At 41.9% G+C, this 25,355-nt stretch overlaps 1 protein-coding gene across 5 annotated transcripts in view; it reads left to right on the top strand.

Moving 5' to 3' along the window:
* The window catches only part of DCX (doublecortin), a 105,074-nt gene extending 80,060 nt beyond the window's left edge, over positions 1–25,014 (top strand). The window contains exons 5-8 of one of the 5 annotated variants that reach the window (XR_010374844.1): positions 235–372; positions 10,420–10,517; positions 13,078–17,941; positions 18,623–25,014. Coding sequence is in view for 4 of the 5 variants with exons in the window: in XM_064463369.1 (XP_064319439.1) it covers positions 235–372; positions 10,420–10,517; positions 13,078–13,134 (293 nt within the window). In the remaining variant the exon portion in view is untranslated. Of the gene's footprint in view, positions 1–234; positions 373–10,419; positions 10,518–13,077 lie in introns of all 5 variants that reach the window. The other 4 variants (XM_064463369.1, XM_064463372.1, XM_064463373.1 and 1 more) reach the window with 4 other exon arrangements.
* Positions 25,015–25,355: the final 341 nt, after the last annotated feature.

The raw sequence follows: 25,355 nt of genomic DNA, 5'->3' as shown, positions 1-25,355 counted from the left end.
ACTGTCTCAGCACATCCTCTAGAGGCGCAAAGCTGTACTTTTTGATCTTCCTCTAAAAAGTCTCCTTTCTGCTCTGGAGAAAATGTGGAGTTATCAGCTTTTCCCTTCCTGTTGACGTTTTCTACAGCTCTTTGGAGACAAAGCACTAAGCTGCCCCTGGGTGTTTCGTACCTGGTGTCCATAGGCAGTGAGAGTAGGTAGGGAGGTAACCACAGTTGCTGTTTGTTTCCTTAGAGTGCCGGGTGATGAAAGGGAGCCCTGCGGCTGCCACGGGCAGTAAGTCATCTCCCACCCCTCAGAAGAGCTCAGCAAAGAGTCCAGCCCCCATGCGCCGGAGCAAGTCTCCAGCCGATTCAGGTAACCATCAAGATGGTGAGTGATTGTTTTCTGGTGTCTGAATATCAACTGTGTTCAAGAGAAAAGCATGTATTGTCTGTCTTTGGATACACTGACCTTGGTTGTTTGCATATGAAACTTTGGCTTTTTTTTAAAAACAAGAAGCTGGTGCTAGTCCACAGGGGCACTTAAAAAATTTTGGAGAGGAATTCTCTGGTCCGTTAAGTGAAGTTGTGAGTTTGGGTCGTGCCACCCACAGTCTCACAGCCTCCTGCCCTAACAACATTTTAAAAGAAGTTTCCATTTCACAGGCAGGAAATCAAGGCCCACAGTACTCCCATATATTCCCTATAGATAAAGACTGATTTAGAATAACCTCCTGTGCAATGCAAATGTTCATTATTGTACAGGTCAGAAGTGTCCCCTTCTAATCATTATTTAAAGAAGAACAGTGACCTTGCAATTGGAGAACTGGTGATGGGTTTATTGATGTGATACCGAGGCATTTGTTCAGTAATAGAAGAGAAGGAAAATCAGAATCCTGATTTGCTGCAGCAGCTTGCACCATTGGAAGCGCCTCCCTCCCTCTTCAGTAGCAAGTGGACTGGCAGTCTTGCACACCTGGAGAGCTGCAGAGCCTAAAAATTAAAGGCTGGGCTGAATATCGCACTTCCGGTAACTGGTAGTTTTTAGAGTCATGATGGAGAGGGTGGATCTCCAGGTGTGTCATCTGTCTGCCTGGTTTCTTCCAAAAGAGAACCAGACATGGCCTTTCACTAAAATGGCCAAATCGCCAGATAAGCACTTCAGGATTCCAGGAGAGCTTCATAGCTTCAATTCCGGTGACCCACAGTATTAACACAGGCAATATAAAACAGAAATTGCTTTTACCTTCATAGAAATACATTGCATATTGCATGTGAACGCCACACAACAGTTGACCATCAGCAGATATTGGATTACTAGATACAAAATTCTCCCGACAATATTCAGAAAGGTTTTCCCCAGGAAGCAGTTAATTTTTTTAGGGTCTCTTGATGTTCTTCAGCTACTTAAAGAGACAATGTGAAATTAATTGGCACATGCCAAGACTCTGATTTTAAAAAAATCTAACTTTAAAAAAGTTATTTCTCTGTAAGGTGACTCCACATTCATAGAGTTTTTTTCAAAATTCCAGTATTGGCTGTTCTTAAACTCAGGCTTGCTATAATCTAAAAAGCTCTTACAATCCCAAATGGATGGTAAAGTTGCGTAGGGACATTGAAGGCATGATGGAAAATATGTTGTTGATTTAAAAAAAAAAAACCCCCAAAGAACTCCCATTCAATGATCTGGGAGTCACCTCATGCATGAGTTGTGAAATAGCATTTAAACCTTCTCCACAAGCATCAGGTGCTAATTACCATCAGAACTGGACTTCATTGCATGAACCTACATGCAATGGCAACTATTGTGTTCCTGATTTTAACTGATTGAATGACTCACAGAAACAAAATGGTGAGTCATCTGATGAAGTTTAATGAACACAGTTAGTAGAGCCTTTCAGAAGGAGATTAAAATAACCAGAAATGCTGAACAATAGCCAGTGCCTGGAGTTAAGGCCAGTAATGAATGACAAATGAGGTTTCTTTAATCCATATAGACAAGGGTCTTTCGTACTTCCCTGTGATTTCAATACAGAAAAAAATGGCAGCCTGTCCTGCTTAATGAGAATAAAAAAAGACTGAACTCTCTCAGCACTGGAAAGGTAATCAAAGAGAGTTGTTTTCTCAGGACAGAAACAAAAAAAGAATACCATCTTGTGTTCTTGTCCCCTGAATTTGTAATAAATAAAGTGGGTCTACACACACTTAAGAGTCAATGTTTACATAAGCAATCAACAGGCTTAGCTGGATTCTGAAGTTATCCCAATAAAAAGGCAAGAAATGCTGATTGAAGCCTGATTAGTAAAAGCTGATCTGACCCATTTTTTTCAGCATTCTCACTCATTAAATTTGTGAAAGAATTTAAAAGGAGTTTTATTTAAAGTATATGAAATATATTTCCTATGTGATCTTCTACCCATTGGTACCTTCTGTCCTTGCTGTCTTTCGCTCTGCTATGGTTGTCATACCAGAACTTGGAGTTTCCTTGATACTCTGTGTTAGTTTCTGTTCTTTTCAGTTCTTTTTCATGCAGGTTTCTGTATCATTTTTCCACCATGGTCTCTAAGGCCATTGTGACATATCTGGGCACTGATGTAAATGCAGATTCTGAGGTAAATCACCACAGTGCTTGCGTGAAAGAAGTCTGAACCCTCCTCACTACAAGCACACCACAGTTACAGAAAAGGGTATTATTTTCTTCTGCTTTTCCATCCTAATTGTTCCATTTCCCTGTTAAAGCATATGGGAAATGGTACATTATTTATCAGCAGCAAAAATGAGAATGCAGTGGATGTACATGTGGATAGGGGTCCGCATGCGTTGTCCACAGAGGCGTCTAAGGCTTAAAACAGACTGTGCACGCACAGCTGTGCCTCACTCCTTGGCAAGAGCTTCGATGCTGCAAGCAGTGAGTGGACAAAAGTAATAAGTCAGTGTACAACTGCTTCAGCAGAGCTTGCTAGTGCTAATTCTGAGGATATAATGTTGACAGCATGCAAACATCGCATCCGCTTCCTCTACCATCTGCTGTAGGAACGCTTCTGATCTTTATGTGTCAACATAAATAAAACACGTCTCATTCAAAAGTGTGGAAATACTTTGTGCCCAAGCAGCAGCTATCCTCCACACAGGCTGGGGTATTCAGGGGCTTGTGTTTTATTCCAGTCTCCTCCACTGGCTTGCTCTGTGGCTTTGAGTGTATCATTTAAGCTCTTCATGCCTTCTTTCCCAATGGATCATCCAAGACACTGATAACCAACCTGTACACAGAGCTCTGAAATCTACCCATGGAATCATGCACAGGAAATTGCTTTGAGGCTCTTTATTTGGGGCTTTTTGTGTGTTCTGAAAGGGTTTGGAGGAGAATATTGCTAAAACCAAAGCTATTATCTCACAGATTGCCAGAGACAAAAGACCCCTCCAGCCCAGAGTAGCTGCAGCATGTGCCCCTGACCTTCCAACAGAGGCCAGCCTCACTCTAGCAAGGCTATCTACACTACCAGTGGATCAGAGACTGCTCCAGCAACCTGCACACTCTCTAACACATTCAATCCTGCTGCAATAAACTCTCAGGTTATGCAGGTGAATGAATACAACTGTGTGGCTTAATGCTGTGTTAGCCATCATCATAGTCTGTGTAAATCCCCATCTAAGTGGATTTGTCCGCCTGGAAGCTTTCTGTGTAGGGATCTGCCTTCTGTGCCAGGCGATCTCCAGTAATCTTTGATATCCTTTGCTCCTTGGCTATGGATTTAGTGATCTACTTCTCAATGAGAAATGTAGATCCAGGTGTAACTAGCTTTCTGGGAGAGCCACAGAAAGAGTGTACTGCTGGCTGCAGACTGGTTTCCCCTGATGGCACCCAAAGCTTTGCTCCTGACTGTGGTCTCTGGAGCCGCCTCTGAGGCAGAACAACAGCAGAATACAGAAGGAAATATATGTAGCAAGTCTGTAAATCTAGCACTGAAAAGGAAGCAGCTTGTAAGTCATTTAAATGCTTCTATCACCAGCTACATGGGAACTGTAATGTATTCTTTGACTGTCTTGTTACAGCAGTCCTGGTAGTGAGCCACCTAAGTAAGTGGTCAGCTCCCATTCCAAAATAGCAAGGATTAACACGGAGCAACGAAGAACACATACACAAAATATTTTGTTAAAAAATGTCAGGACAAAAGGCTGTGCACAGCAGCCAGAGTGCCAGCTCCCAGCCGCAGCGATCCCAGTTCACTGGTTGAATTGCTACCTTCTGCCGGAGGTAATTTGCCTCCTGCCTAGATGTGTCATGGCCTCACTGTGAAAAGCTCAATTCCCCCTAGGCAGCCAGAGCCCTTCAGCTCCAAGGATATTAAAAAAATGAGGTAGCTAATCCACAGTGTTTTCTTGGCACAGTACTTTTTTTCTCTTTATTTACCATATAGTCATTTAAATGAATGAATGAAAATGAAATGAATGAATGAAAATTAAATGAATGAATGAAGAATGCAGAAGTGTCTTGCTATAAGCAGATGGCAACAGACCACAGTCTTTGTATTCCCAAGGGGAATCCTTTCTTCCTTCTCTCATTAACCCCCAACCCATATATATACCTTCTCAGCAATGGCACTGTAGTTCTGTTTTGATCCAGCTATTCCTCCAGACCCTGTGCTGATCATTCCAGCATGGGGCAGTTTTCACCTCTTGGTTCAGTTTCACTGGAAGGCCCTGGCTGCTTTCCCAGCAGTTCCCACTGGGCTTCCCATATATCCTTTCGTTTCCCATCTCTCTGGTGCTGGAGCTGCGATGCAGTTGTTTGTCTGTATCCTCCACCTGACTCCCCCACCGTGTTGCTTCCAGCAGGGTGCACTTAGCAAAATACAGGGGGATTTTACTTCTCCCTCTACAAGAATGTATCCAAGTGCCTTTCTCTTCTCTGTCTCCCAAATGTTAGCTAGGAGAGCTGAACTAGTTTCTCATATATCAGGTGTGAATTGAGACTGGAAGGGATTGGTGTCTCTATCTGGCCTTAGCTGAGCTTGGGTTGTTGTGTTTTAGTATGGACTGAACATGCTAAGACAGACATGAGCAAACTAGTGAAAATCCAGAAGAAACTTCCCAGGGTTCAGAAACTGCTTTGGGAGGAAAGGTTGAAGGAAATGGACTGATTCAGCTTAGAAAAAAAGGAAGATTGAGATGGGACAATTAAACACTCTTCAAACACATTTGAAGCATTAAAAAGAGGATAAGGATCAGTTTTCCTGTGTACCTGTCAGAGACGGGACAGGACGTTGGCTTAATCTTTAGAAGGGATATATAGATCAGATATTAGGAACACTTTTCAACTGTAAGCATCTTGACCACTGAAGAAGGTCTTCTAGGGAGCCTGTGAGTCCCTGTCAGACTTGTCCTTTAAAAAAATAAGATCTCTATTGGGGATGACCCAAATATCTCTGATCCCAATTTAGAGCACAGAATTGGAGTTACAAAGGCTCTATGGTTGTTTCTAGCCTCTATTTTTCTTTCTATGAAGCCAGCTTTGCTAAATGACATAGCTTAGAGCAATAAAATCCAGACTGAACTACACCTGCAGTATACCATCCAGTTCCTTCTCCTAACATGACAGAGGAAAAGTGGGCGTAAGGAGATAAGTCTCTGTGCTGCTGCTATGGTCCACGAGATTTAAATGGAGTAGGGTCAGCATGAAGTTTGGCAAAATTTCTTTAACAGACCACTTCAACAAGAAGTCAAACCAAACAAAGACCGAGCTAAATCTCAGGGGAGAAATACAGGGAAGAAAATAATGTCATTTGCCATTACTTCTTTGTTATAAAAATATGAATTTATCTTACAGTAACTCATGTAACAAACAAGGGTTCAGTTGTATAAATACATGTGCAGTGGTAGGAGAGTTTATGATTTTTAAAACCAGCATGATCTTAGTCCTTTGCAGGACAGAGCCACAGGTACCTGAGCTGAAATTTGAACATGTCTTTCCCCAGCTTTGCCTTGATTTGGCTCAGGGAGCCAAGTCTTGCTCCAAGATTTTTTTTTTTGTTTGCCAAAATTTTGCAAAGAATTGCTGAATCTTGGCACCAAGATCCCATGAACAGGCCTCTAAGGCACTGTTGCAGGACTTCAATTTCTCAGTCTCTAATGGAAGGGATTGGATAGAGGGACAAAAGCATATTCACAAGGCAGCAGCAATTAGCGAAACAGTTACAGAACGTCAGTCTGTCCTGACTGCAGATCTGGCTCCCCAGGGTCATTATATATGAATGCGTTAAAAAGACAGCAGATGTCTTTTAGATTGCACACAAGATAGAGCAGCTTGTTATCCCACTTGCCGTTACTTACGTTCTGCTATCTGACAATCCGCAGTACGCATCCAGCGGAGAGATCACCCTCACAAACCGTGATGGGAAAAGGGTGCCAACACCACAGAGCTGAGTGCTTGGAAGTTACTTAGGAGGTGCCTGAGCAAAGGATGCCTGTGCAATCTGAACTCTTCCACTCCTGAATAAACACTACAGTGGAGTCTTTATTTTTCCCACAGCATCCTCTGTCCTGGAGGGCAGGATGGCTTGTGCTCACTAAATCAGCTGCTATTCCTACATTTGCTTTATGCTGCCCTTGTTCTGGTTGTTGCCTCTCTGTATGTTCTTGGTGATGCTTCAAACACTGACCTGGAGACAAAACTATCCACATATTTCATGGTTCTTTCTCTCGCTCTTGTGATGTAGGAGCATGTGCTCCTCAAACTAGGAACTCATCTGCAGAGCCCTGGAAAGCCCAGTGGAGAAAGCAGTATTAACCTCATTTTACAAACGGATAGAAAAAGAGCACGCATTTAGAGCACTCACTGTGATCCTTGGGCCCCGCCTTTTCCAGTTCTGTTCATTGATAGAAATATGAGTTCAAAAGATGTGCCTCTCTAACCTCATTTACAGGTCTTAGTACTTATGACTGCTGGAAATTCAGATCCAGAGTCCCAGTCATCCAAGCAAACCTGAGCAACACTCAAGGAAAAATTGCATATGAGAAGTTTGGCTAAAATATCTGCGGAAGAAGCAGGCAGAGAATTCAGGTTACCTGGAATCTCTCATAGCCGTCTCAAACAGAACATTGTGCTCTATTCTCCATCCTCCCTCTCATTTGCTGGGGAAGCCTGATTTATCTCCCGAGTACTAATTGTCTTGTGCACCGAAGGAGGTAAGGATCCTATGAAACAAGGTAGTGCACATGTTCATGCAATTAAAGGACGTGTCATATGCACAAAGGGGCTTTAAGGTAAATTGAGGCTGCAAAGCAAATACAATGACATAAATAAGGCATAACACACAAACAATAATGCAGTGGAAAAAAACCCAAATGAATTAAAATGGAAGCTGGTTATAAAGAATGGTTTCCAATAGCCGAGCTTATGTGAGATCCTTAGCTACCATAAGTCATCAGCAGATTTTAGTGGAGCAGCAGCGTTATACACCACCTGGGATCTGCTCTTTACCTCTTGTTATTTTTTTGCATCTGAGTTCAAAAGAAATGCATGCAAGTTTGATTATGAACACTATTCTTCATTATCAGATACAAAGAAAATTAAACTGGCATTCTTAATTGTTCCTGCTGCAAAACTCTCTGTGAGTATTTGTGATGATACACATCCGTCTCGCTGGATTTCTGATTTGGATGTCACATCTGTTTTTTCACTGGTGCTCATAAAATATTAACATCCCGACTGTAGCACTTAAAAGTCACATTGTATTAGGGAATTTATGTCCTTCCCTGCAGCAATTACATCTATTTGCTGCACACTGACTGTTAGCCGTTCTTCCAGTCTTCCTGTTTGTGGAAGGGAAATTTGGGTTCTTTGCAGAATTGTTAAGCAGCATTCTTCGTCTTAGGAAGGATTAATTCCTGCCTCAGGATCAGTGACCATTGGAAATAAATAAAGAGGCATTTTAGAAGTTAGAGGTGAATTCTTGCTAATACGGATTGTATTAGTACTATTGTACGCCCCATTTTCTTTAATAGAAAACGCAAAGTCAATTGGTAAAAAAAAAACCCAAAACATAAAAACATAAAAGAGATCCAAGTTCTTTTTTCCTGAAGTGCCTTCATTATGTGGCATATAGTTAGTGAACTCTACTTTTCTCCCCACCGACCTCGAGGGCAGATCACTTCGTAGAACTGGAGCAAAGCGAAAAGCGGCATGTCGCAGTGCAGGGACCGGTGTGTAACAGTTTCTGGGTTCCTATAACTAGTTTTCTCCCCCCGCCAATAAAGAACGGTCTGAGTGGAATGGGGAGGTGAAGGGTCACTCTGTTCCCCAATTATCTAGAAATCGTTATTTCTACCACCTTTTAAGAAACGTATTTTCCCTCAGTGAGGTTCATTTGTAATGGGAAGAAAGCTATCTGTGATGAAGAGCCTCCTCTTCCCAATAGCGCCTTCTGCACAGAAACGATGGATACGAAGACAGAGGGCCCACATCACCGTGAATCTGTTGAGCCTGAGCTGATTTAACATGCTGGCAGCTCCTCCTTTGTCCTGTGTCTTAGAGCACGTTTCTTTACCCTTACTTGAAGCCACACGTACGACCTTGACATTTGGGCCAGTGATACTATGAACCTTAAGTGCCCCCCTCTTTCTCACCAGAAGATAACAAAAAGGAGGAATGAGACTTAGGCATTAAAGCAAGAGTTATGCTGGTTTTTCTCTTAAAAATACAGCATTCGCACACCTTCTTCTTACTGTATGATGCTTTATACACTTCTTAGGTCTCCTCCAGACACTCAACTACTTTCTTAATTTTAAGTAACTGATTTACATATTCAGCTATTACAGTGGAAAGTGTAAGTCCCATATGGTGAAATCATCCTTCTTCCTGTGCGGATGCTTTTATAGTTACAGTAATGGTACAGAGAGATATTGGGCACTTAGAGAGCAGGACAACGAGCCTGGATCATTATATGCTTGTCTTTATGTGTGAAACATCAATGCAACTGAAAATGCTTTCTTTAAAAGGGGTAGGGATTTGTATAGTTATCTGGAGGGCTGGCAACACTATTGCCATTTGAGGAAATGACAATCAAAATATTTTGGGTTTAGTTTTGTGGCTTGTGCTGAATATGTTAACATCTGGAGTAGGTTTTGGAAATGTCACTTTCTGTAGACTTGACTGGGATGTGTAGTTTAATGCTCATAAGGCCTCCAGCTTGCTGCTGCTTGGATTGCAAAAAGAAAAGGCAAGTAAAGGCCAGAAAAGATAATACACTTGGACACAGCCAGCATGACTTTGAATTTCCTTCCCTCGAGTCATGCTGCTTGTGCAGATGAAGCGATGTGTTTACAATCCCTGGTAACAAGAGGGTCCATATCGCTCGAGTCGATACGCAACCTATGAATGACCAAGTTCACTACATGTAAGTATGTCCTTAAGAAATACGTATCGTGACACCTGGCAATTGTCAGAGACATAAGCTGACTTCGAAGTACATCAGTGGTAGGAAAAAATTAATTTATCCTTATTCCATTTTGTTTCTCTTTTTTTCTGCATACTATGCTGTTTACTTTGATTCCTTTTTAGTCCAATAAATGCATAATAGCTTGCCCTGACATAGACCTGGGGCCCTTCACTTTAACTAAAAGCCAGGTGTCTGAAGGCCTCAACAAACAACCCTTCCAAAAGCCATTTGGTTTAAATGAATCATATTTTATTAAATGGAGAATAACTGTGTTTTCTTCAAAGCAACATGAGCAAACAAAGCAACCCAAAAGGCCAGATTTTGATCTTTGCAAGAGGATTGTCGCTTGAGGTGATTCTCCTGTTCCTCCCCCTGATGGACTATGTTCACTTCTCTGGTGCAGGCAGTGGAGGAGCAGCAGAGCCAGCTCTGGCCTCTCCCCAGAGAGGTGAACAGGGACACGCCACCCTGTGCTTACACCAGGGCTTCAGAAGGTCTCTTTTGGTCATTTAAGCCCAGACACAGCTAGCTACATCCAGGGCATTCCAGGCAGCTGTTTATCTAATTTGTAATGCGTATCTTTGACATCTAACATTTCTTGTGTAGGATCCAGGGTATCTGCAGCCTCTGGTTTCCACTCATGCCCCTGAATGCCATGTGGTTTCAATTGTGTTAAGCTGTTTGAGAACATAGAAATTGTCTTTTCTGTTTTTCTGGTGGTGTGTATCTTGGATCAATTTGGTGAATATTTGTAGTGTAAAATATTGCTCCTTCACTATATTTTGTGTTTCATTGTATTTTACAGTCTGTTATCCTGAACAGCTGAAAGCCTTGAGTTGGGTGAATAGCCATGCTGTTCACATGGGGTTTTTTTCCTGCCTAACATGAATAAACTATAGCATTTCTGTGTTGAATGTTTGGATACCTTCCATCTCCCCAGAAGAGAAAGAAGATCTTCCTCTTGCTTGTCTGACTGCTAGCCCTGTCTTGTTTTCTGACAGCAAATGGGACCTCAAGCAGTCAGCTATCTACACCCAAATCAAAGCAGTCCCCGATCTCCACACCTACCAGCCCAGGAAGCCTCCGTAAGCACAAGGTATTACGTTTCTTATACCTTACTACATCTGTTTCTTCCTTAGTCTACTCAGATTTGTACGACATTTAAGTCACGGCCATATTCTCTGGAAGTACAACTCTTTATGTTGATACAGTGGAGAATTTGGCCCATGACCTAAGAGGGTTGTCACTTTGGGCTCTAGCAAGATGGTGAACAACAAATCATTGGCCTGTTTCTTCCACTGGAGTTATTAATGGTTGCCAGAGATCATCCATATGGATCCATCAGTGTGGATACAACCCTGAGCTTGTATCACTATTTGAAAAAGTTCACAAGTTATTGATGAATATGATCTTCATGTAAATCCTCCTCTCTTGAAAAGCCTTAAGTGTTAGCAAATCTGGTCCATTAAACAGCAGAAGAAATGGAAATGTTACCAAAGCTCTAAGACATCACTTTAACGATGCTTCTCAAGGATTTTGTTTTTTTTTTTTAAAATTATTTAAGGCCATGCTCTGTTTTACAGGAAACACGTGACTTTTATGGCCGGTATAGTAACTGTGTTCTGGTACAGTAGCTGGTTTTCCTGGTAACAAACAGGGTGTCTGACAGGTAGCACGGCATCCGAGTAGAGATCAGTAAACCTGTACTGGCTCATAAATAATTCATGTATTGATTTATTTAAAAGTTATAGCAGCAGTCACAGCTTTTTATGTTCCTGTTACTCAGTGCCATTCTGTGCTGAGTGCAGACTGTCATTTCCGTGGGCTTTCTCGTTTCTGGAGTAGCCACAGTGTTGCTTCCAACAGTATTGATACAGAAATTGGAAGTTGGATGTAAATATAAGTGTGCAAGGAGGTTCAGTGGGATTTCCCTTTAGTAATCAGAATGTACCTCTCAGCCTGAGTATGGCTTTGAAAGCATTGCCTTCAAATTCTGGAAGAGTAATTAAAAAATTCTGATAGTGGTGAGGTTTTGCAGTCAGCCAGCCACGTGTGGTCCACTGTGGTCTAGATTGCACAGGTTGAACTCATTTTGTTTGAGGATTATGTTTTTTCTGAAGGTGAGGAGTGGTAGCAGCAGCTGGACTAAAGTTGTTACGATGGTGAAACAAAGCACAGAGAAGTCAATGGGAAGGGTTACACCGCTAATATGTAAGATTTTGGATCACAGACCTTTGGATGTGTTGCTGAATGGTACTGGGGGAGCCTGTGGTGGACTTCTGGCTTCTCAAAAATACAGATCTTTAAAATAGTCCCACCATATGGAAAGGCTGTAGTTACTCAGCCTCATTTGACTTTCTTTAACAAAGGCATAGCTGAACCCAAATGAAATCTATGTTTTCCTCAGGACTTCATCCTGATCTCAGCTGCTCAGCCGAAGTCTGAGGAAATGCACCAGTTTTAAAACAATGGGTCCAGAGTTATTAATAATTTATAATTGAGAGCAGGATCTAGCCCATAGTCTGAATTCAACAATTGCTTATGTGGATTTCAGCAAAAGTAATGCTGCAAAATGCATCCTTTGCTTCAGCCATCAAGGACCTAAAATACTTTCCAAACACTATCTCATTTAGGACTTTGGAGATGAGTATTTGCTTCCCGGTAAAGACAAGTAAAACTCACCTTCTTTAACATTTTATATAAGTTTTCATCTGGCTGGTTTACGACCTTTCCAGTGAAGGCCCTAGATCGTCTGTAATAGATGGTGACTGCTGAGGGCAAAGCCAATCCATCTATGAGCTCCTCCACTAACTTCAGCCAATAAGCGAACACGAATGTAGCATTTTAGGTTACCAGAATATTCATGCATCATTGTCTTCCTCCCAGGAGCAATTTCCTGCTTAAGATGAAATCACTTTTCGTTCTTCCCCCTAAAGCTCAAATGATACATGCTTAGGTTGAGCTCGCCATGAAGTCATATTTTACCTCTTCTTACATGAAGATTGTTGTGAATTTCCTTTCTGTGTATTTGGGCTTTTCTTCATTTTGCTCACAGTTATTACCTGTGTGTGGGTCAGAGTTCAAAAAGGTCCAAGGAGAGCTTTAGCCCTTGAGCAGGTTTGTGTATGTAGTTCGATGCAGAACTTTAAGGACGTGGAATAATATGGTTACCCCAGAAAAGGACCCTGAAAAAGCTTTACATTCAGCATTTGATCCAAATAATAAACTTGGGATTATTTTCTTAACCCTTTGAATCAGTCAGAAATTACTTAAAGAATAAATCATGGAACATGTGGTTTTCCTAGAGATTTGTCCTGAGGGTAGCTGTCAAATCGAGGTAAGACTTTATTGTGGACTTGGGTTCAAAGAGACCTATTTAAGGAAAGGTCCTGCTCTTTCATGCATAATGGATACATTGATACAGAAGCGATTAAAAAAATACTTCTCAAACTTATCACTGAACAGTTTTGTTTCTTCTTGCTTCACTGTGGAAGTAACCTGCCTTGGCTTTAGCCTTGAACTACCCGGACAGCTGGTCAGCCCGTCCAGTAACCAGTGCACAAGTGTTGCACCCTCTGGACCATTCAGCTGCTTCCTTACGCATGACCAAAGGTGGAAACTGAGTGTGTGAGTTAACATTTGCTTCCTTCTTCCTACAGGACTTGTATCTGCCTCTGTCTTTGGACGACTCTGATTCCCTTGGAGATTCCATGTAAAGCGACACGAAGCTAAATGTCCATATTGCAAGCTATGTTTAAGATACAGTAGAATACTTCTGCCAAAATAAGCAGATAGGTGACTGGTGCTTTCAAATCAGACAAAGGACACACGGTTATATGTCATTTTTTTTCTGTGATTTATCCTCCGTGCCACAAATCAACACCTACCAGTCTATAGAGATAGAGGGATACCATTCTTCCAAGTTATAGGGGTGCAAAATGGACATTGCAAGCAATTTGGGGCCAATATGCCAATGATCCTGTGCATTTCCCACTTTCTTCTATTATTTCTTCTTCTGCTGCGACTGTGTAATTTTCCTAGTGATAGCAAAGTAGCTCCCCCTGGAAGTGTGCAAACGGATCGCTTGCTGACCAGTTTGCAAGCTCAAGTAGAGCAAATTATATTCTCCACCTGTCCAAACTGCCAACGCTTGCCAGCTCACCTGCTCCTCCTTTGCAGCCCTGATTCTAGCACCTGCATATTAACTAGTATTGTTTTTATTGTTGGAGGGCAGGAGAGGAAATGACTTACTAGTTTGACGCTTAATACGCCAGCAGCAGCTTGGATGACACTAGGCATGACTGCATAAGAGGCTAAGTGAGGTTAGTACAGTAGTGATTCAAATATTGGGATTTTTCTTTTTTAATGACTAAGCAAAAAAATGTAAGTCAGCTGAGTTATCTGGAGCAGAACACCTTTCGCATATGATCCAAAGATACTGCTAGCTGGTAACAAATTTTTATATCTACCCTATGGTATCTCTCTATCTCTGTTGGTAACAGTAATGCCTTGTGAACAGCCAACACTGAAAACACTGTGAAAATTTGTTTTCAGGTTTGACACCCTATAGGTCACTTTTTATAGCAAAAAAATCAATACACTTTTTATAAAGGAAAACCTTGTATCTGTGTTTTGGGAGTAAGGATTCAAGCTCCTTCTTTTTTATAAAAGCTGGTAATTTTCTTTTGTTTAAAAAACACGTTCAGAAAAAATGTACAAAAAAACCAACCAACAACTGCAGAACAGTAATAACAACAACTCAGTGTAGGAATCTTGTCATCACTGCCAAAACAGACACACATGGGGGAAAAAAAAAGGTCAATTCAAAATATTGAATGTTTTGATAGTTTTTGTAATGTTTAAGACTACATATTTGGTTTTTTACAGTTCAGTATTCCTAACTATGGCCAGATTCTCTACTTAAATAACAAATGGAATTTTGTGGTGTTCGAAAACCCATATTTTAAGAAACTCTTCTGACAAAAACAAACTTATTGTATTTAGAGAAACCTTTTGCTTTTCTTAATCAGCGATGACTCCTACAGAATGCAAAGTTCATCTATTTACGCAGGGCTGGCGATTTTTACTACGCCAAAGCTTTGTCATAGGCTAGCTGGCATTGCCTCCCTTTCTCATGGAATAAGCTTTTGATGAAACTGATTATTACAGAACTTTACCTAAATGAAATCTGTGCGATCCAATCTTTCTTTGTTGCTCTATTTGCCTTTTTTTTATCATACACACCTATTCCCTATTGCCTCGCAACCCCTTGTGATTAGATTGAATTATAACGTTGTGATGTTTGATGCTATGTGAATGCTGGGTTGTTCTCAAAGCCACTCCACATTTTGTTTGCTTGCATTGCTGGTACGAAACAATCTGTGCAGGCTGCATCTTTAGAGGTTCATGTGATGATACATATAATGCAACTTTAAAAAGAGATTTATCTGAGAGAGGCCAGGATTGGGAATTATCAAGGGGTCAGAGTTATCATGTGCCAAATTTGCACCCAGTAGTCTTAGTGCATGATCATTTACACCCGGAATTTTGCACAAGAAATCATTTGTTCCCACAAATAATGTCATTTAATTGAATAACTCTCTGACTGCATGACTGCTAAATGATCGTTTCACCTATTGTATATAGAATCCTGGCGTTAGTTCAAAGGCTAAGGGCTCATGTTGAAGGTTCGTGGGGGAAAGGATGGTAGTGTGGGCAAAGCATAAGGTGCAGCAGTCAGGACACCTTCATTCAGCCCTTGGCATTGCTAAATTTAGTGTCTGAATGGGAGCAGGTCTCTTAGTAACCCTGTGCCTCAATCTGTCTATCTGTCCCTACAGGGACAATACTGAACTACCTCACTGGGGGTTGTGAGGCCAAATGTTGGTTAACAATTGTAAAGTGCTTTCAGATCCTCTAACAGAAGGTGCTGAAGTGTCCTGGGTGCAGATGTGGTTATGGGTGCTAATTTTTGGCTGTTTAATCCTGTGGATGCTACTGTAGACACTGGTCATGAGAAAATATGACTTTTCAAGCTTAAGGATGTCAAAGGCCATGGTTATGCTAACAATATTATTAATCAGAGCTTTTGTCTTAGTAGAAGCTTTAGTGGGACAGATAATTTGACATGCTTTTACCCTCTCTTCAGTTTTGTTGGTGGAAATCTCAGAGTCCTTCCCCAAGTGTCTGCCTTTCCAGGGACCCTGACTAGTAGTCATGACCCTGCCTGTTAGAGATGAGGGACTTGGACTCCAGTCAAAGGTGTCATCACTTCAGTGACACAGGCTGTTCCTGTCAGAGTCAGGGTTAGCATGTCCTGCCACCCTTCCTCTGAGTCTCTGCTAAACCAAGAGACCAGCCATGAAATCACGTCTAGGTTCTCTTGCTATTCAGTACGGACACCCATCATAGATCCACCAGGAAAACATAAATCTTTGATATCCATAAGCAGCTGAACTGCTAGAGCTGATGGCGGTAGGAAAGAAGCCTGAGATGTGCTTTCATCCAGTATCCATGAGTTCAGTTTGTGTAAGATAAAGCAGGATCCCAAGGGGTGAATGAACCTTTGGTTGTTGAGGTGGCTGTTGAGTAGTGGTTCCTTTCCTTCCCGCCGCAAATAGTGTTTGGTTGTTTGAAGATGCTCTTCCTGGTGGAGCGCGCTAAGGAATCTCTGAGGCCTTCTTCCTGAGCTGCACCTAGTGATACATCTAAGACCTGATCCTGCAAGTGCTCCCTTGGGAGTGGAGTTTTGTTTGCATGAGGATCATCCTGGGGTGGGGCTGAGCCCAACAATTCCTTCAGGGAATTAGGGGGACCTGGAAAAGGCCTAAAAGAAGAAAAAAAAAAAGTTCAGTGGGAAAAATAGCCATTCAAACCAGTAGAAGCCACAAAGAAAACAGGGTATGAGGTCAAACTCCCAAGTTTTAAAAGCAATTTTCTAGGTGGAAATGCCTGGGCAGTAGAAGTCAGTGAGCATTTCAGCTGTAACATATAGTTGTCTGTATTAATGCCAATATTGCATGAGTTCTTGTACAGAAATGCATGTGGAACGTTACCTACATTCAAAACTAGTTATGTTCGGCTTTGTAGGATCCCTAACATAGATTTGAATGCAAAGAGGACCAATGCACAGGCATCGTACCTCAGTTAAATATAGGACAGCCCTGATTCAGGAAGGAACTTAAAGACATGCTTAATTTTAGCACGTGCTTTACTCCTGTTGATTTTTCACGAGATATAAGCTTGGGTTTGGTCAGAAAGCTTTCCTGAACTGGAATGAATCAGTAATTACTTTCAGTATAGTATAATAATTTCAGACCCTCTGAGATCCTGGAGCAGATGATGGTAATTCCACTATATACTCCAGAGTTAACCTTTTTTATTTTTTAAAAATTTTTTTTCCCTACCTTTACAAGCACATAAAACTCCACAGGATATGAGGATTTGCCATATTAATTCTGCTATTAAAACCCTGTCTAATTTCCCTCATGAGGCTGCCTTCAGTGATTTCAGAGACTAATTGAATCACTAAGACTATATTGTTTTAAAACAATACAGTATTTAAAAACAAATTGGAGTGAATCTTAAAGCAGTAGGGCTTTGGTTTTCTGGAATCTGCCTTTATTCACTATCCAGTATATTTTATCAAATTTGCATATACAGTGAAAATACCTGTTTCAGATGCACAGTCATTAGGAAGGAATTAGAGCAACCCTCCAAGCATGGACTGATGCATTTAGCATTCATACATTCCAGCGGTGGTCTTGACTGTAGAAGATCAGGGCAATGCAGCAAAATCTTCAGCCTTAGGATTTTTGTCACTTGTAAAGCATTTATAATCCTGAGGTTTTTGGATTAAAGCCTCATCTGTTATAAGATTTGAAGCTAGTTCAGTTCCACCAGCTAAACGGCCAACCAAGACTCTACAACTTGAAGTAATTTTGAAAGAGTTTCATAATGGGATTTTACCTTGGTCTACTCGGCAGTGGGAGATGGAAATAGCTTTTGCCTACCATTGTGTTTCCTATATCAGCACATTATTTACAAACTTCTCGGGAGCTAGAAACACCGACTGTGTTATTTTCATAGACAACAGAAATAATTCGGCTTAGAAAACAACTTTCACATCTCATATTTAGCTAACACACGTATGCATGCCAAAAATGGGACATACAGTCTAGCTGTTATTTCTCTCTCATTTGCTTGAACAGTACTTTTGAAGGGAAAAAAGGGAGGTAGGACCAAAAAATTGTGGCAAACAGCAAAACAATGTCACACCCAGGCATTTTTAATAGGAAAGAATGGCATAAAAGTGTTAGTTTCTCCTTATCCGTATGGGTACTGATGACATTTTCTAAGATGCCTTGTGTTTGCTTTTTCACACCTTTGAGGTCAGTGCTGGTCATCTTGCTACTTCACAGAACACCTGGTGAAATTGCTCTGTAACGCCGTGCTGAATCCCTGCAGAGACGCTGTTCCAGCGACAGCCATCCCTGGAAGTTGCATCCTCTCTGCAGGGGCACGGTATGGACTCTACAGTATGAGTCGTCTTTACTGCAGCGAGAGCACATAAGTGTGTTTTGTCATTGACTTCAGGGGTACCCCACATCCACTCAAGGCAATTGGAGAGTTGTCTTTTACTATAGTAGCGGCAGAGTCAATTTTAGAGACAGGAAGAAAATATAGCCAAGTACAGTAGGTATAGAAAGTGTCTCCTCAAGCTAAGACAATCCACAACCAGAGAAAAGCTATACAGAGGTGCGTTCACCACACACGAGGTGCTGATCGTGAACAAAACAGAACAAAACAGCTTCTTTTTTCTAGTGGTGATTTAGGCTCAAAGTTATTTTTCTGGTTGCTGATGGAAGCAGGCTGGAACAGTGTTTGGGAATGGTGAGGTTCTTTGTAGAAGCAAATGGATGGCACATGATGAAGATCATCTATCTAGATAAAAAGTGAGGTCAGTCCATGCAACAGGATTATTGCTTTACACAAGATACCTAAAAGAGATCCAGCTGAAACACCACCTTGGTGTAATGAGACCAAGAAGGTTAAGACTTTAAGTGCCTTCCAACATGCTTTGGGCTTCAGAAGCGAGACTATACATGTGGCCAAGAAGGCCTAGGTAAAAATGGCCTTGACAAACGGGGATGGGACAGACTTTGATTCTTGAGATATTTATCCCATCTCACATTTGTTCTACAGGTTCTTGAAAAATTACGGCCTCCAGAATTTAAGATTTCTTCTGGCTGATGTCTCTCTCCCGTCTGTATGAATCTGAGGAGGCCTCTTCATGGTATCTCAGGAAATGTTAAAGCTGAGTCTTGTGTCTCACAGTATAGCCACTCCTCACTGATTGTGGAGTGAACTGGGCTGAGTTCTGCTGCATTAGTCATCAATTCTGTCTTTCAGATATTCTTCACCCCCTTCTTTGCTCCTGGCTTGGGATCTGGCATCTCCCATTCCAGGTGCCTCCAGGTGAAAGGCTGGGACCAGCCATGTGTACAGACCCCTTGTTTTGTTTTGTTTTGTTTCCTCTGGAGCAGTTCTAGTCATTTGATGTTTGTCTGAAGGTCTGGGGTAAGACTAACAAAACCCCATATTTTAATAGGGAGAGGGGAGTGGGTGTATGGAAAGGCTTTTTTTCAGCAATGCCGTTGCACAGCTGCTCTGATGGAATCCCAGTTGCAGGGTAGGGTTGTGAGTACTACGTCTGCAGGTGAAAATGCGGAGCTTTGGGGTCACACACCGTCCCTCAGGACACTGTTTAGAGAAGCTTAAAACCACTAACACCAATTTTCAGCCAATAGATGAGCTTCTGAGCAAATGAGAATCAAACCTAGTGGATTCAGCAGTAGAATTTCAGAGCCATTGGGATTTCAGAGCTCTTGGACTTTGGCAGAACTGTGGACAGATCAGTTCTCCTTGTGCCATGGTGTCCCAATGCATAAAGAGCTGATCACAATACTTACCTCCATCTGTAAGGTGCTTTGAGATAAGGTGATACAAGGAGCTATGGAAGAGCTTGCCCTTAAGATTTATTCACTAGTTAGTGAAGTCTGAAAACCTTACAGAAGCAAACTATGGTCCACTGTCTTTGGCAAGTGTTTTCAGGAACTCTGGCTCTCTTAAAACCATGTTGTAAAAATGCTTCATTATTTTACTAATGGTGAAAGACAGACACATCATTTTTTGTTCCCCCAAAGCCCACGGAGGAGCCAGCAACACCCCTGAGAGCAAGGCCGTATCCACACCCAGCAACCCAGTTCTCTCATCTGGAGTTGCCACCTCTGGCTGGAATACAGACCCCTGCTGCCCCTTTTTGTTCCATGGTAATTCGTGTTAGCGTTCAAAATGCGGGCCTTGTATTTGTAAATGATGAATAAGTCTAATGATTTCAGTGGCCTTCTACCAAGAAAACAGTGGGCCTGTTGTTGAAAGCTTTCTTGTTTAGAAAGTGTTCATGGCCAGATGGCTTCATGGGAAAGGGCTGCCTTTCAGTTTCAGTGCTTAATGCACTTAGTTGAACTAACCTATTCTGGCTCGTGCTCTATATCTCAATGAAGTGTAACTCAGGACTCTTGAGCCAGTTTGGAGCTTCCCTAGGTCTGACAGTTTATCACTCAAACAACTGAAGAAGGAAGATGCCCAAAGGGAATTAACAAGTCTTTGCAGTAATTAAGAGTCTGTCAGCTGAAAAAAGAAGCTTGGCATCATTAGAGAAAGACGCCACGATGGCCAGTGTCACAGGAAACAGAGAAAAAAGACTTGTTTCTAAGAGGAATGGTAGGGGGCGTTTGTTAGGAGATATTTACTACGCAATGAAATGAGCTTGAACTTCACAGAAGATCAAATGGAAGGGAGAGCATTAGGCAGAGCACTGGAAATATCAGTGCCATTGATGTGTGGGAATAAACAATGAGAGGGAGAAACAAAAGGGGAGGCTGGGGCTAGCTGAGGATCCACGGCTTGGTTCCGGACAGAAAAGCAGCAGGGGTTCCTGGCTGCATGTTGAGAGAGTTATTGCCCCTGCAGGTATCTAAGCCTGGATGCAGGCTGTCTGCCACAACAGAGTGTGTCCCACTCCCGATGGCAGAAATAAGGTCACGCTTGGCCACAGGCAGGAGAACTTGGTTTGAAGTTCCTCCCCTGCTCCTGTTTTACTCTCCTGCCAGCATGTGTCATCCCTGAAAGGGGGAAGGGAAGATCCAGGCCTCTGCTGAATGACAGCACCAACCTGTGGTTTGGTTTTATTTTTATTCCTCCCTATCAGATCAGAAATAGAAATTCATCAGCATGCCCTGGCTTGGAGAAGGACAGGCCTGGCACACTGGGGAATTGCAAGACGTGTGCAAGAGAATAATGAGGGCACCTCTGATCGTCCCATCCCTTCCCATGGCGCCCAGCAAGCTCTGGAAAAAAGTAGCAACCCAATTGCACCAGGGTGAAAAGCCAAGACAGGCTCCCGGGGGAGGTTACCTTGATTTGCTGCGCAGGCAGAGGGGCTGACGATGATCTTGTCCATGAAATGCCTACCCACGTACGCGAGAGCTGCTGCATTCAATAAATCAGTGGGAAGTGGGTGCTGAACAAGGGGATCCATGTTTAACACCGGGTTTCTCATGAGGTTTTTTTTGCTAAATTCAGTTGAGTTACAGTGCTTGTGCATTTAATCCTAAAAGGCAAAACAACTGACTTCTCTAAACGCTTTTGTTTTTGCTGTTTAGTCTCAGATTTTTTATTTTTTGCATAAAAATTGCACCTCTTTGGGTAGATTCTCAGGCACTCAATATAACACAAGTGAAACCCAATAAACCTAATTCTCTGCTGCTTTAAAGAGGCAGAGGCTCCTCTGTAATTAAGGGAGCTGAAACCATTTGGTCCAAGGTTGGCCTCCTATTTCAAAGATTGATTACTGTCAATAATTCTCGTGTGATTGATTACTTAAGTGCGGATTCAGTTTCCTGGGTGACAGCTGCAGACTTTGCAGAGAAAACCTCATTGACCCCAGCTATAAGGTGATCTCTTGTACGAACCTCTAATAGCAAGTTATATATGGGAGATATTTTGTATAGTTTTATTACAATGATAAAGCTGAAATAGTTTGTCAAAATATCTTAAAACTTTTAGATTTGAAAATTAAACAAGGAACCTTAGCAAGTCAGGGTCTCCTCTATATTTTCTGGTTCTAAAGAGTGTTGGCTTTATCTGACTTTACTCTCACTTCAGTCTACTGGTAGACATGGCCTGATCCCAGCAGGTTTATGGAACTAGAAATAGCATTTCTATTTCTTCCAGTATTTTTCTACTCTAGTCCCAGCTAGTACCAAGCAGAATAGAGATTTATGGTTGGCTTGATTTTTAGAGAAAAATATTACCAAATGTCTCTGAACATCAAAAGGAAGGTTCAGTTCATTTTAGGTGACTCATCTAAACTCAAAGCTGCTTTTGATTTTTACCCAAGCTGATTCTTCCATCTCTATTTGCAAGTTATATATAGGAAATTGAGATTAATTTGAGTCACATTTGAACTGTGGGGTTGTTGCAGAGCAAAGTGGTTCGCTGGCACGTGCAGTCAGAGTGGAACACGTTGGTGGCACTTGGTCAGGGCGGCCCTGAACCAAACCCTGGTTCTGAACCCCCGCGTTTCTGAGAAACCCACGTGCGGAGTCAAGCTTAGGAAGTGTCTGTAATGGACCAAATGGACCCCGAGCTGGGGGTCCAGGCCCAGTTCTTGAAATGACAAATTTTACCTTCAGAGAATCCCTGTGAAACATTTAGTGTGGGGTTTTTTTGTTGTTTGGTTTTTGGTTGGTTTGGGTTTTACTTTTTTAAATTCCAGCATGGCTGCTTTTCTCCGTCTGCTTCCAACCACTGCACAGCTGATATGGATGGGTTTTAATTCACTTCCCTTTGCAGGTGGCAGCTGAAATGTAGCGATGTTCTGTCCCCCTCTCGCACTGACCACATGGTTGCTGAGGGGTTGCAGAACACACACCTTTTTTTCCCTTTTTTTGTTCCCCTCTTTACAACAGAAGAGTTTTTTCCAGACTTAGTGTGATGTCTAATGATGCATCTCCTTAAAAAGAAGAATGTCTAGGGCATTAATTGCACTGCTAATTGGTGTTTATAGATAAGGTGAAGCAGAAGTATTGAATGTAAGAACAAGAAAGCCTGTGAGTTATAATTACATGCTGAATTCTGACACGTAAAATTGTTGTTAGTTTGCTTCTTATTTAAATGATGTGTGATCCAAGCAGCTTTATCACCGTGGCAGTACTAGTACAGCTGCGATTATCAATTTAGAAGACACCCAGGGTCTTTTAGAAAGAGGAAACCTGTCTAGCCAAATCTCCTTCTGTTCTCTGAAATGACGACACGTTCCCCTCCGTGATACTCTGTATTTTATGACACTGTCTAGCCTAGAAGCACAGCAAAGGAGTATCAGCTTACTGACTTTGCTGCTGCTATCCTTTGCCTATCTTCTTAATCACAAATGTAATCACAAGCTAGGGTTAGCGGCTCTCACCGCATAAGCCTGAGTTCTTCACGCCACTCTTCTCTGAAGAGCCTGAACTGCCTTCGCTCACGGCCCTGCACTCTGCGGCTCGCTCTGAGCTGCAGATCTGCCGACAAGTTGTGTTGAGGGAGGGAGATACGCAGCTGAACTGGAACCTGATCATGGATTACTGTCTTAGGTCATTCATTGAGTTTGTATGATTTCATCATTAATAACAAAGCTGCAATATAATATAACTGAGAGGCCACGATGTATTTTCTATTGTCGTTCAGTGGGTGGGGGTTGGAGGGGCAGCCGGGTTTAAAGTTTAGCTGGTATACTTTAAACTCTGTGTACATACCCTTGGAGGACACGGTTGGGTGGTGAGGGTTCAGGCGTTATTTTGTCGGGATTGGTAAACTTCAGTTTGTTTTTGTTTAAATAATAAGGTATTTAATTAATGACATTGTACAAAGAGCTATTAATTTAAATGGTGCTTTTGTTCTCCTCAAACAGATCTATCTAACCTTTCTTTTTGGCAAGCCTGCAGCAATGCTACTCATGTTGACTTTTGTACCTTGGGGGAGTGCGTGGAAGGGGAGGGGAAACGCTTTTCTCTTCAGACAAATAATGTTGCCAATAGTTAACTTTCTGCTTGGGTATATACCTGGAATTCCCTTTACGCTGAATTTTTATGCGAAGTTCTCTTAAAGGGACAGAACAAGCAGCAGTTATTCCAAAAGATCTCAACTGTATCATCTTGTAATATATTGCAGCTTTATGCCAATGATTCCTTGCTTACCTGTACACAGTCCATGCATGTTTTGAACTAATTTTGCATTCTCCATTTGTGGTGAGTTATTTAGCATTTTAACCACCTTTTGTGCCATTCAACTTGTACAGAGAACATTTTTATTGACGTTTTAAAGGGAGGGGGAAGAAAAAAATAACCCCTTCTACTCCCTAGTTGTAGGTAGAACTCAGTTACTTAGCAAACAGATGTAGATGAGTGGTTGTAGTGTTAGAAATGTTAGCTTGCTCGTGAACAAGCTTTTGAGAGTAAATGCATGGTCCTGTACCTCTCTTTTCTTAATTAGCTCTTCCTTTCCTCCTGGAAAGATTCTCTCTCTCTCCCTCTCTCTTATTCTGTCTTTGTCTCTCTCGTGGTTGTAAAGTACAGATTTGGGCATAAATAAAATGATAACGAGATTTGAAAAGCAGTTCTCAACAGGTTCTCTTGTGGAACTTATTTCTCACAGCGCCTTGCCTTGGCACTTTGATTAGACTCTAACTTTCGAGGTAAAACAGATGGAGATCGGTCACCTGTTGCCTCTGCTTGAAGTGGGGAACCAGTTAAATCTTTGGAAGTTTGCATCACCGGTAAACGATGAGATCTTGCTGATCCATTGCAGCTGAGGCATGTGGCACGTGGTGTATTGGCCGTGGCTTCCACACCTGGTTGTTCTTCAGGGGACTAGTCCCACGGCCCCTGATTTGCGGAGTTTGCACACACATTTTGATTTTCCTGGTTACACAGCGGAAGGGGGTGGGGGATGGTATATAGGAATTATGTTGTTAGGGGTTCTGTAGGCAACTCCTTCTCCACGCTCCCAAGCTCCGAGTTGAGTACACAGGGCTTACTGTTTAATAGCTGTGGTTCTGTTGGCAATGGAGGACAGAAAACAAAGTCTTGGAAAAGAGGGGTCACTCACAAAGATGGATTTTGTAACAAATGGACTTTAAAAAAAAAAACACAAAACCCTGCCACAAAACCACAAAATGTACCTAGATCCACACACCTATCCCCTGTGCCTCTTCTCCCTTAGCAGAATTTCCTTTTGTTAGAAGATTTGACTTTCTAGGAAGAAAATTCCCTTTTTGTGAGGTGTTGTGAACTGTTTTTACTACTTGTAATAACCATCCCAGGTCTGAGTATCCTTGTAACGCAATGCCATGCAGCAGAGAACCTGTCCACTTTATAGCTTTGCTCTCAATATTTGTTATTCATTGTTTTCTCATCTAAATGTACATTTGCAAGATGTGTGTAATGTCATTTTCAAAAAATAAAATTTGGTTTCAATATTTAGGCCGATAAAAACCTTTCCAATGCTTTTTTTTTTTTGGCAAGTGTGTGTTGACTATGACTTGTGAATTACAGCGGTGCTCGTTCATTTTGATTCATCAACTTTCCCAAATCAGTCCCACTAGTACAAATGCAGAAGACAGACTGGGGAGGACATTTAATGACCCTGAATTAATTACGACCCACATCTGCCTGACTGAAACAGCCCAACCTGTATAAGACCCACCCTTTTGACTAAAGGGACGAGCTCAGTGTGGGTCCCACTGCAGGAGATGATACGCTGCAGGTAAAGGCAGCTCTTTCCCTGCATGCAGCTCTTCAGTCAAAACCGTGGACTCACAACAGCAAGATCTGGT

This window comes from Phalacrocorax carbo, chromosome 11, assembly GCF_963921805.1.
Source record: "Phalacrocorax carbo chromosome 11, bPhaCar2.1, whole genome shotgun sequence".
NCBI classification, from domain to species: Eukaryota; Metazoa; Chordata; class Aves; order Suliformes; family Phalacrocoracidae; genus Phalacrocorax; species Phalacrocorax carbo.
This window is presented reverse-complemented; position numbering and strand designations above follow the sequence as displayed.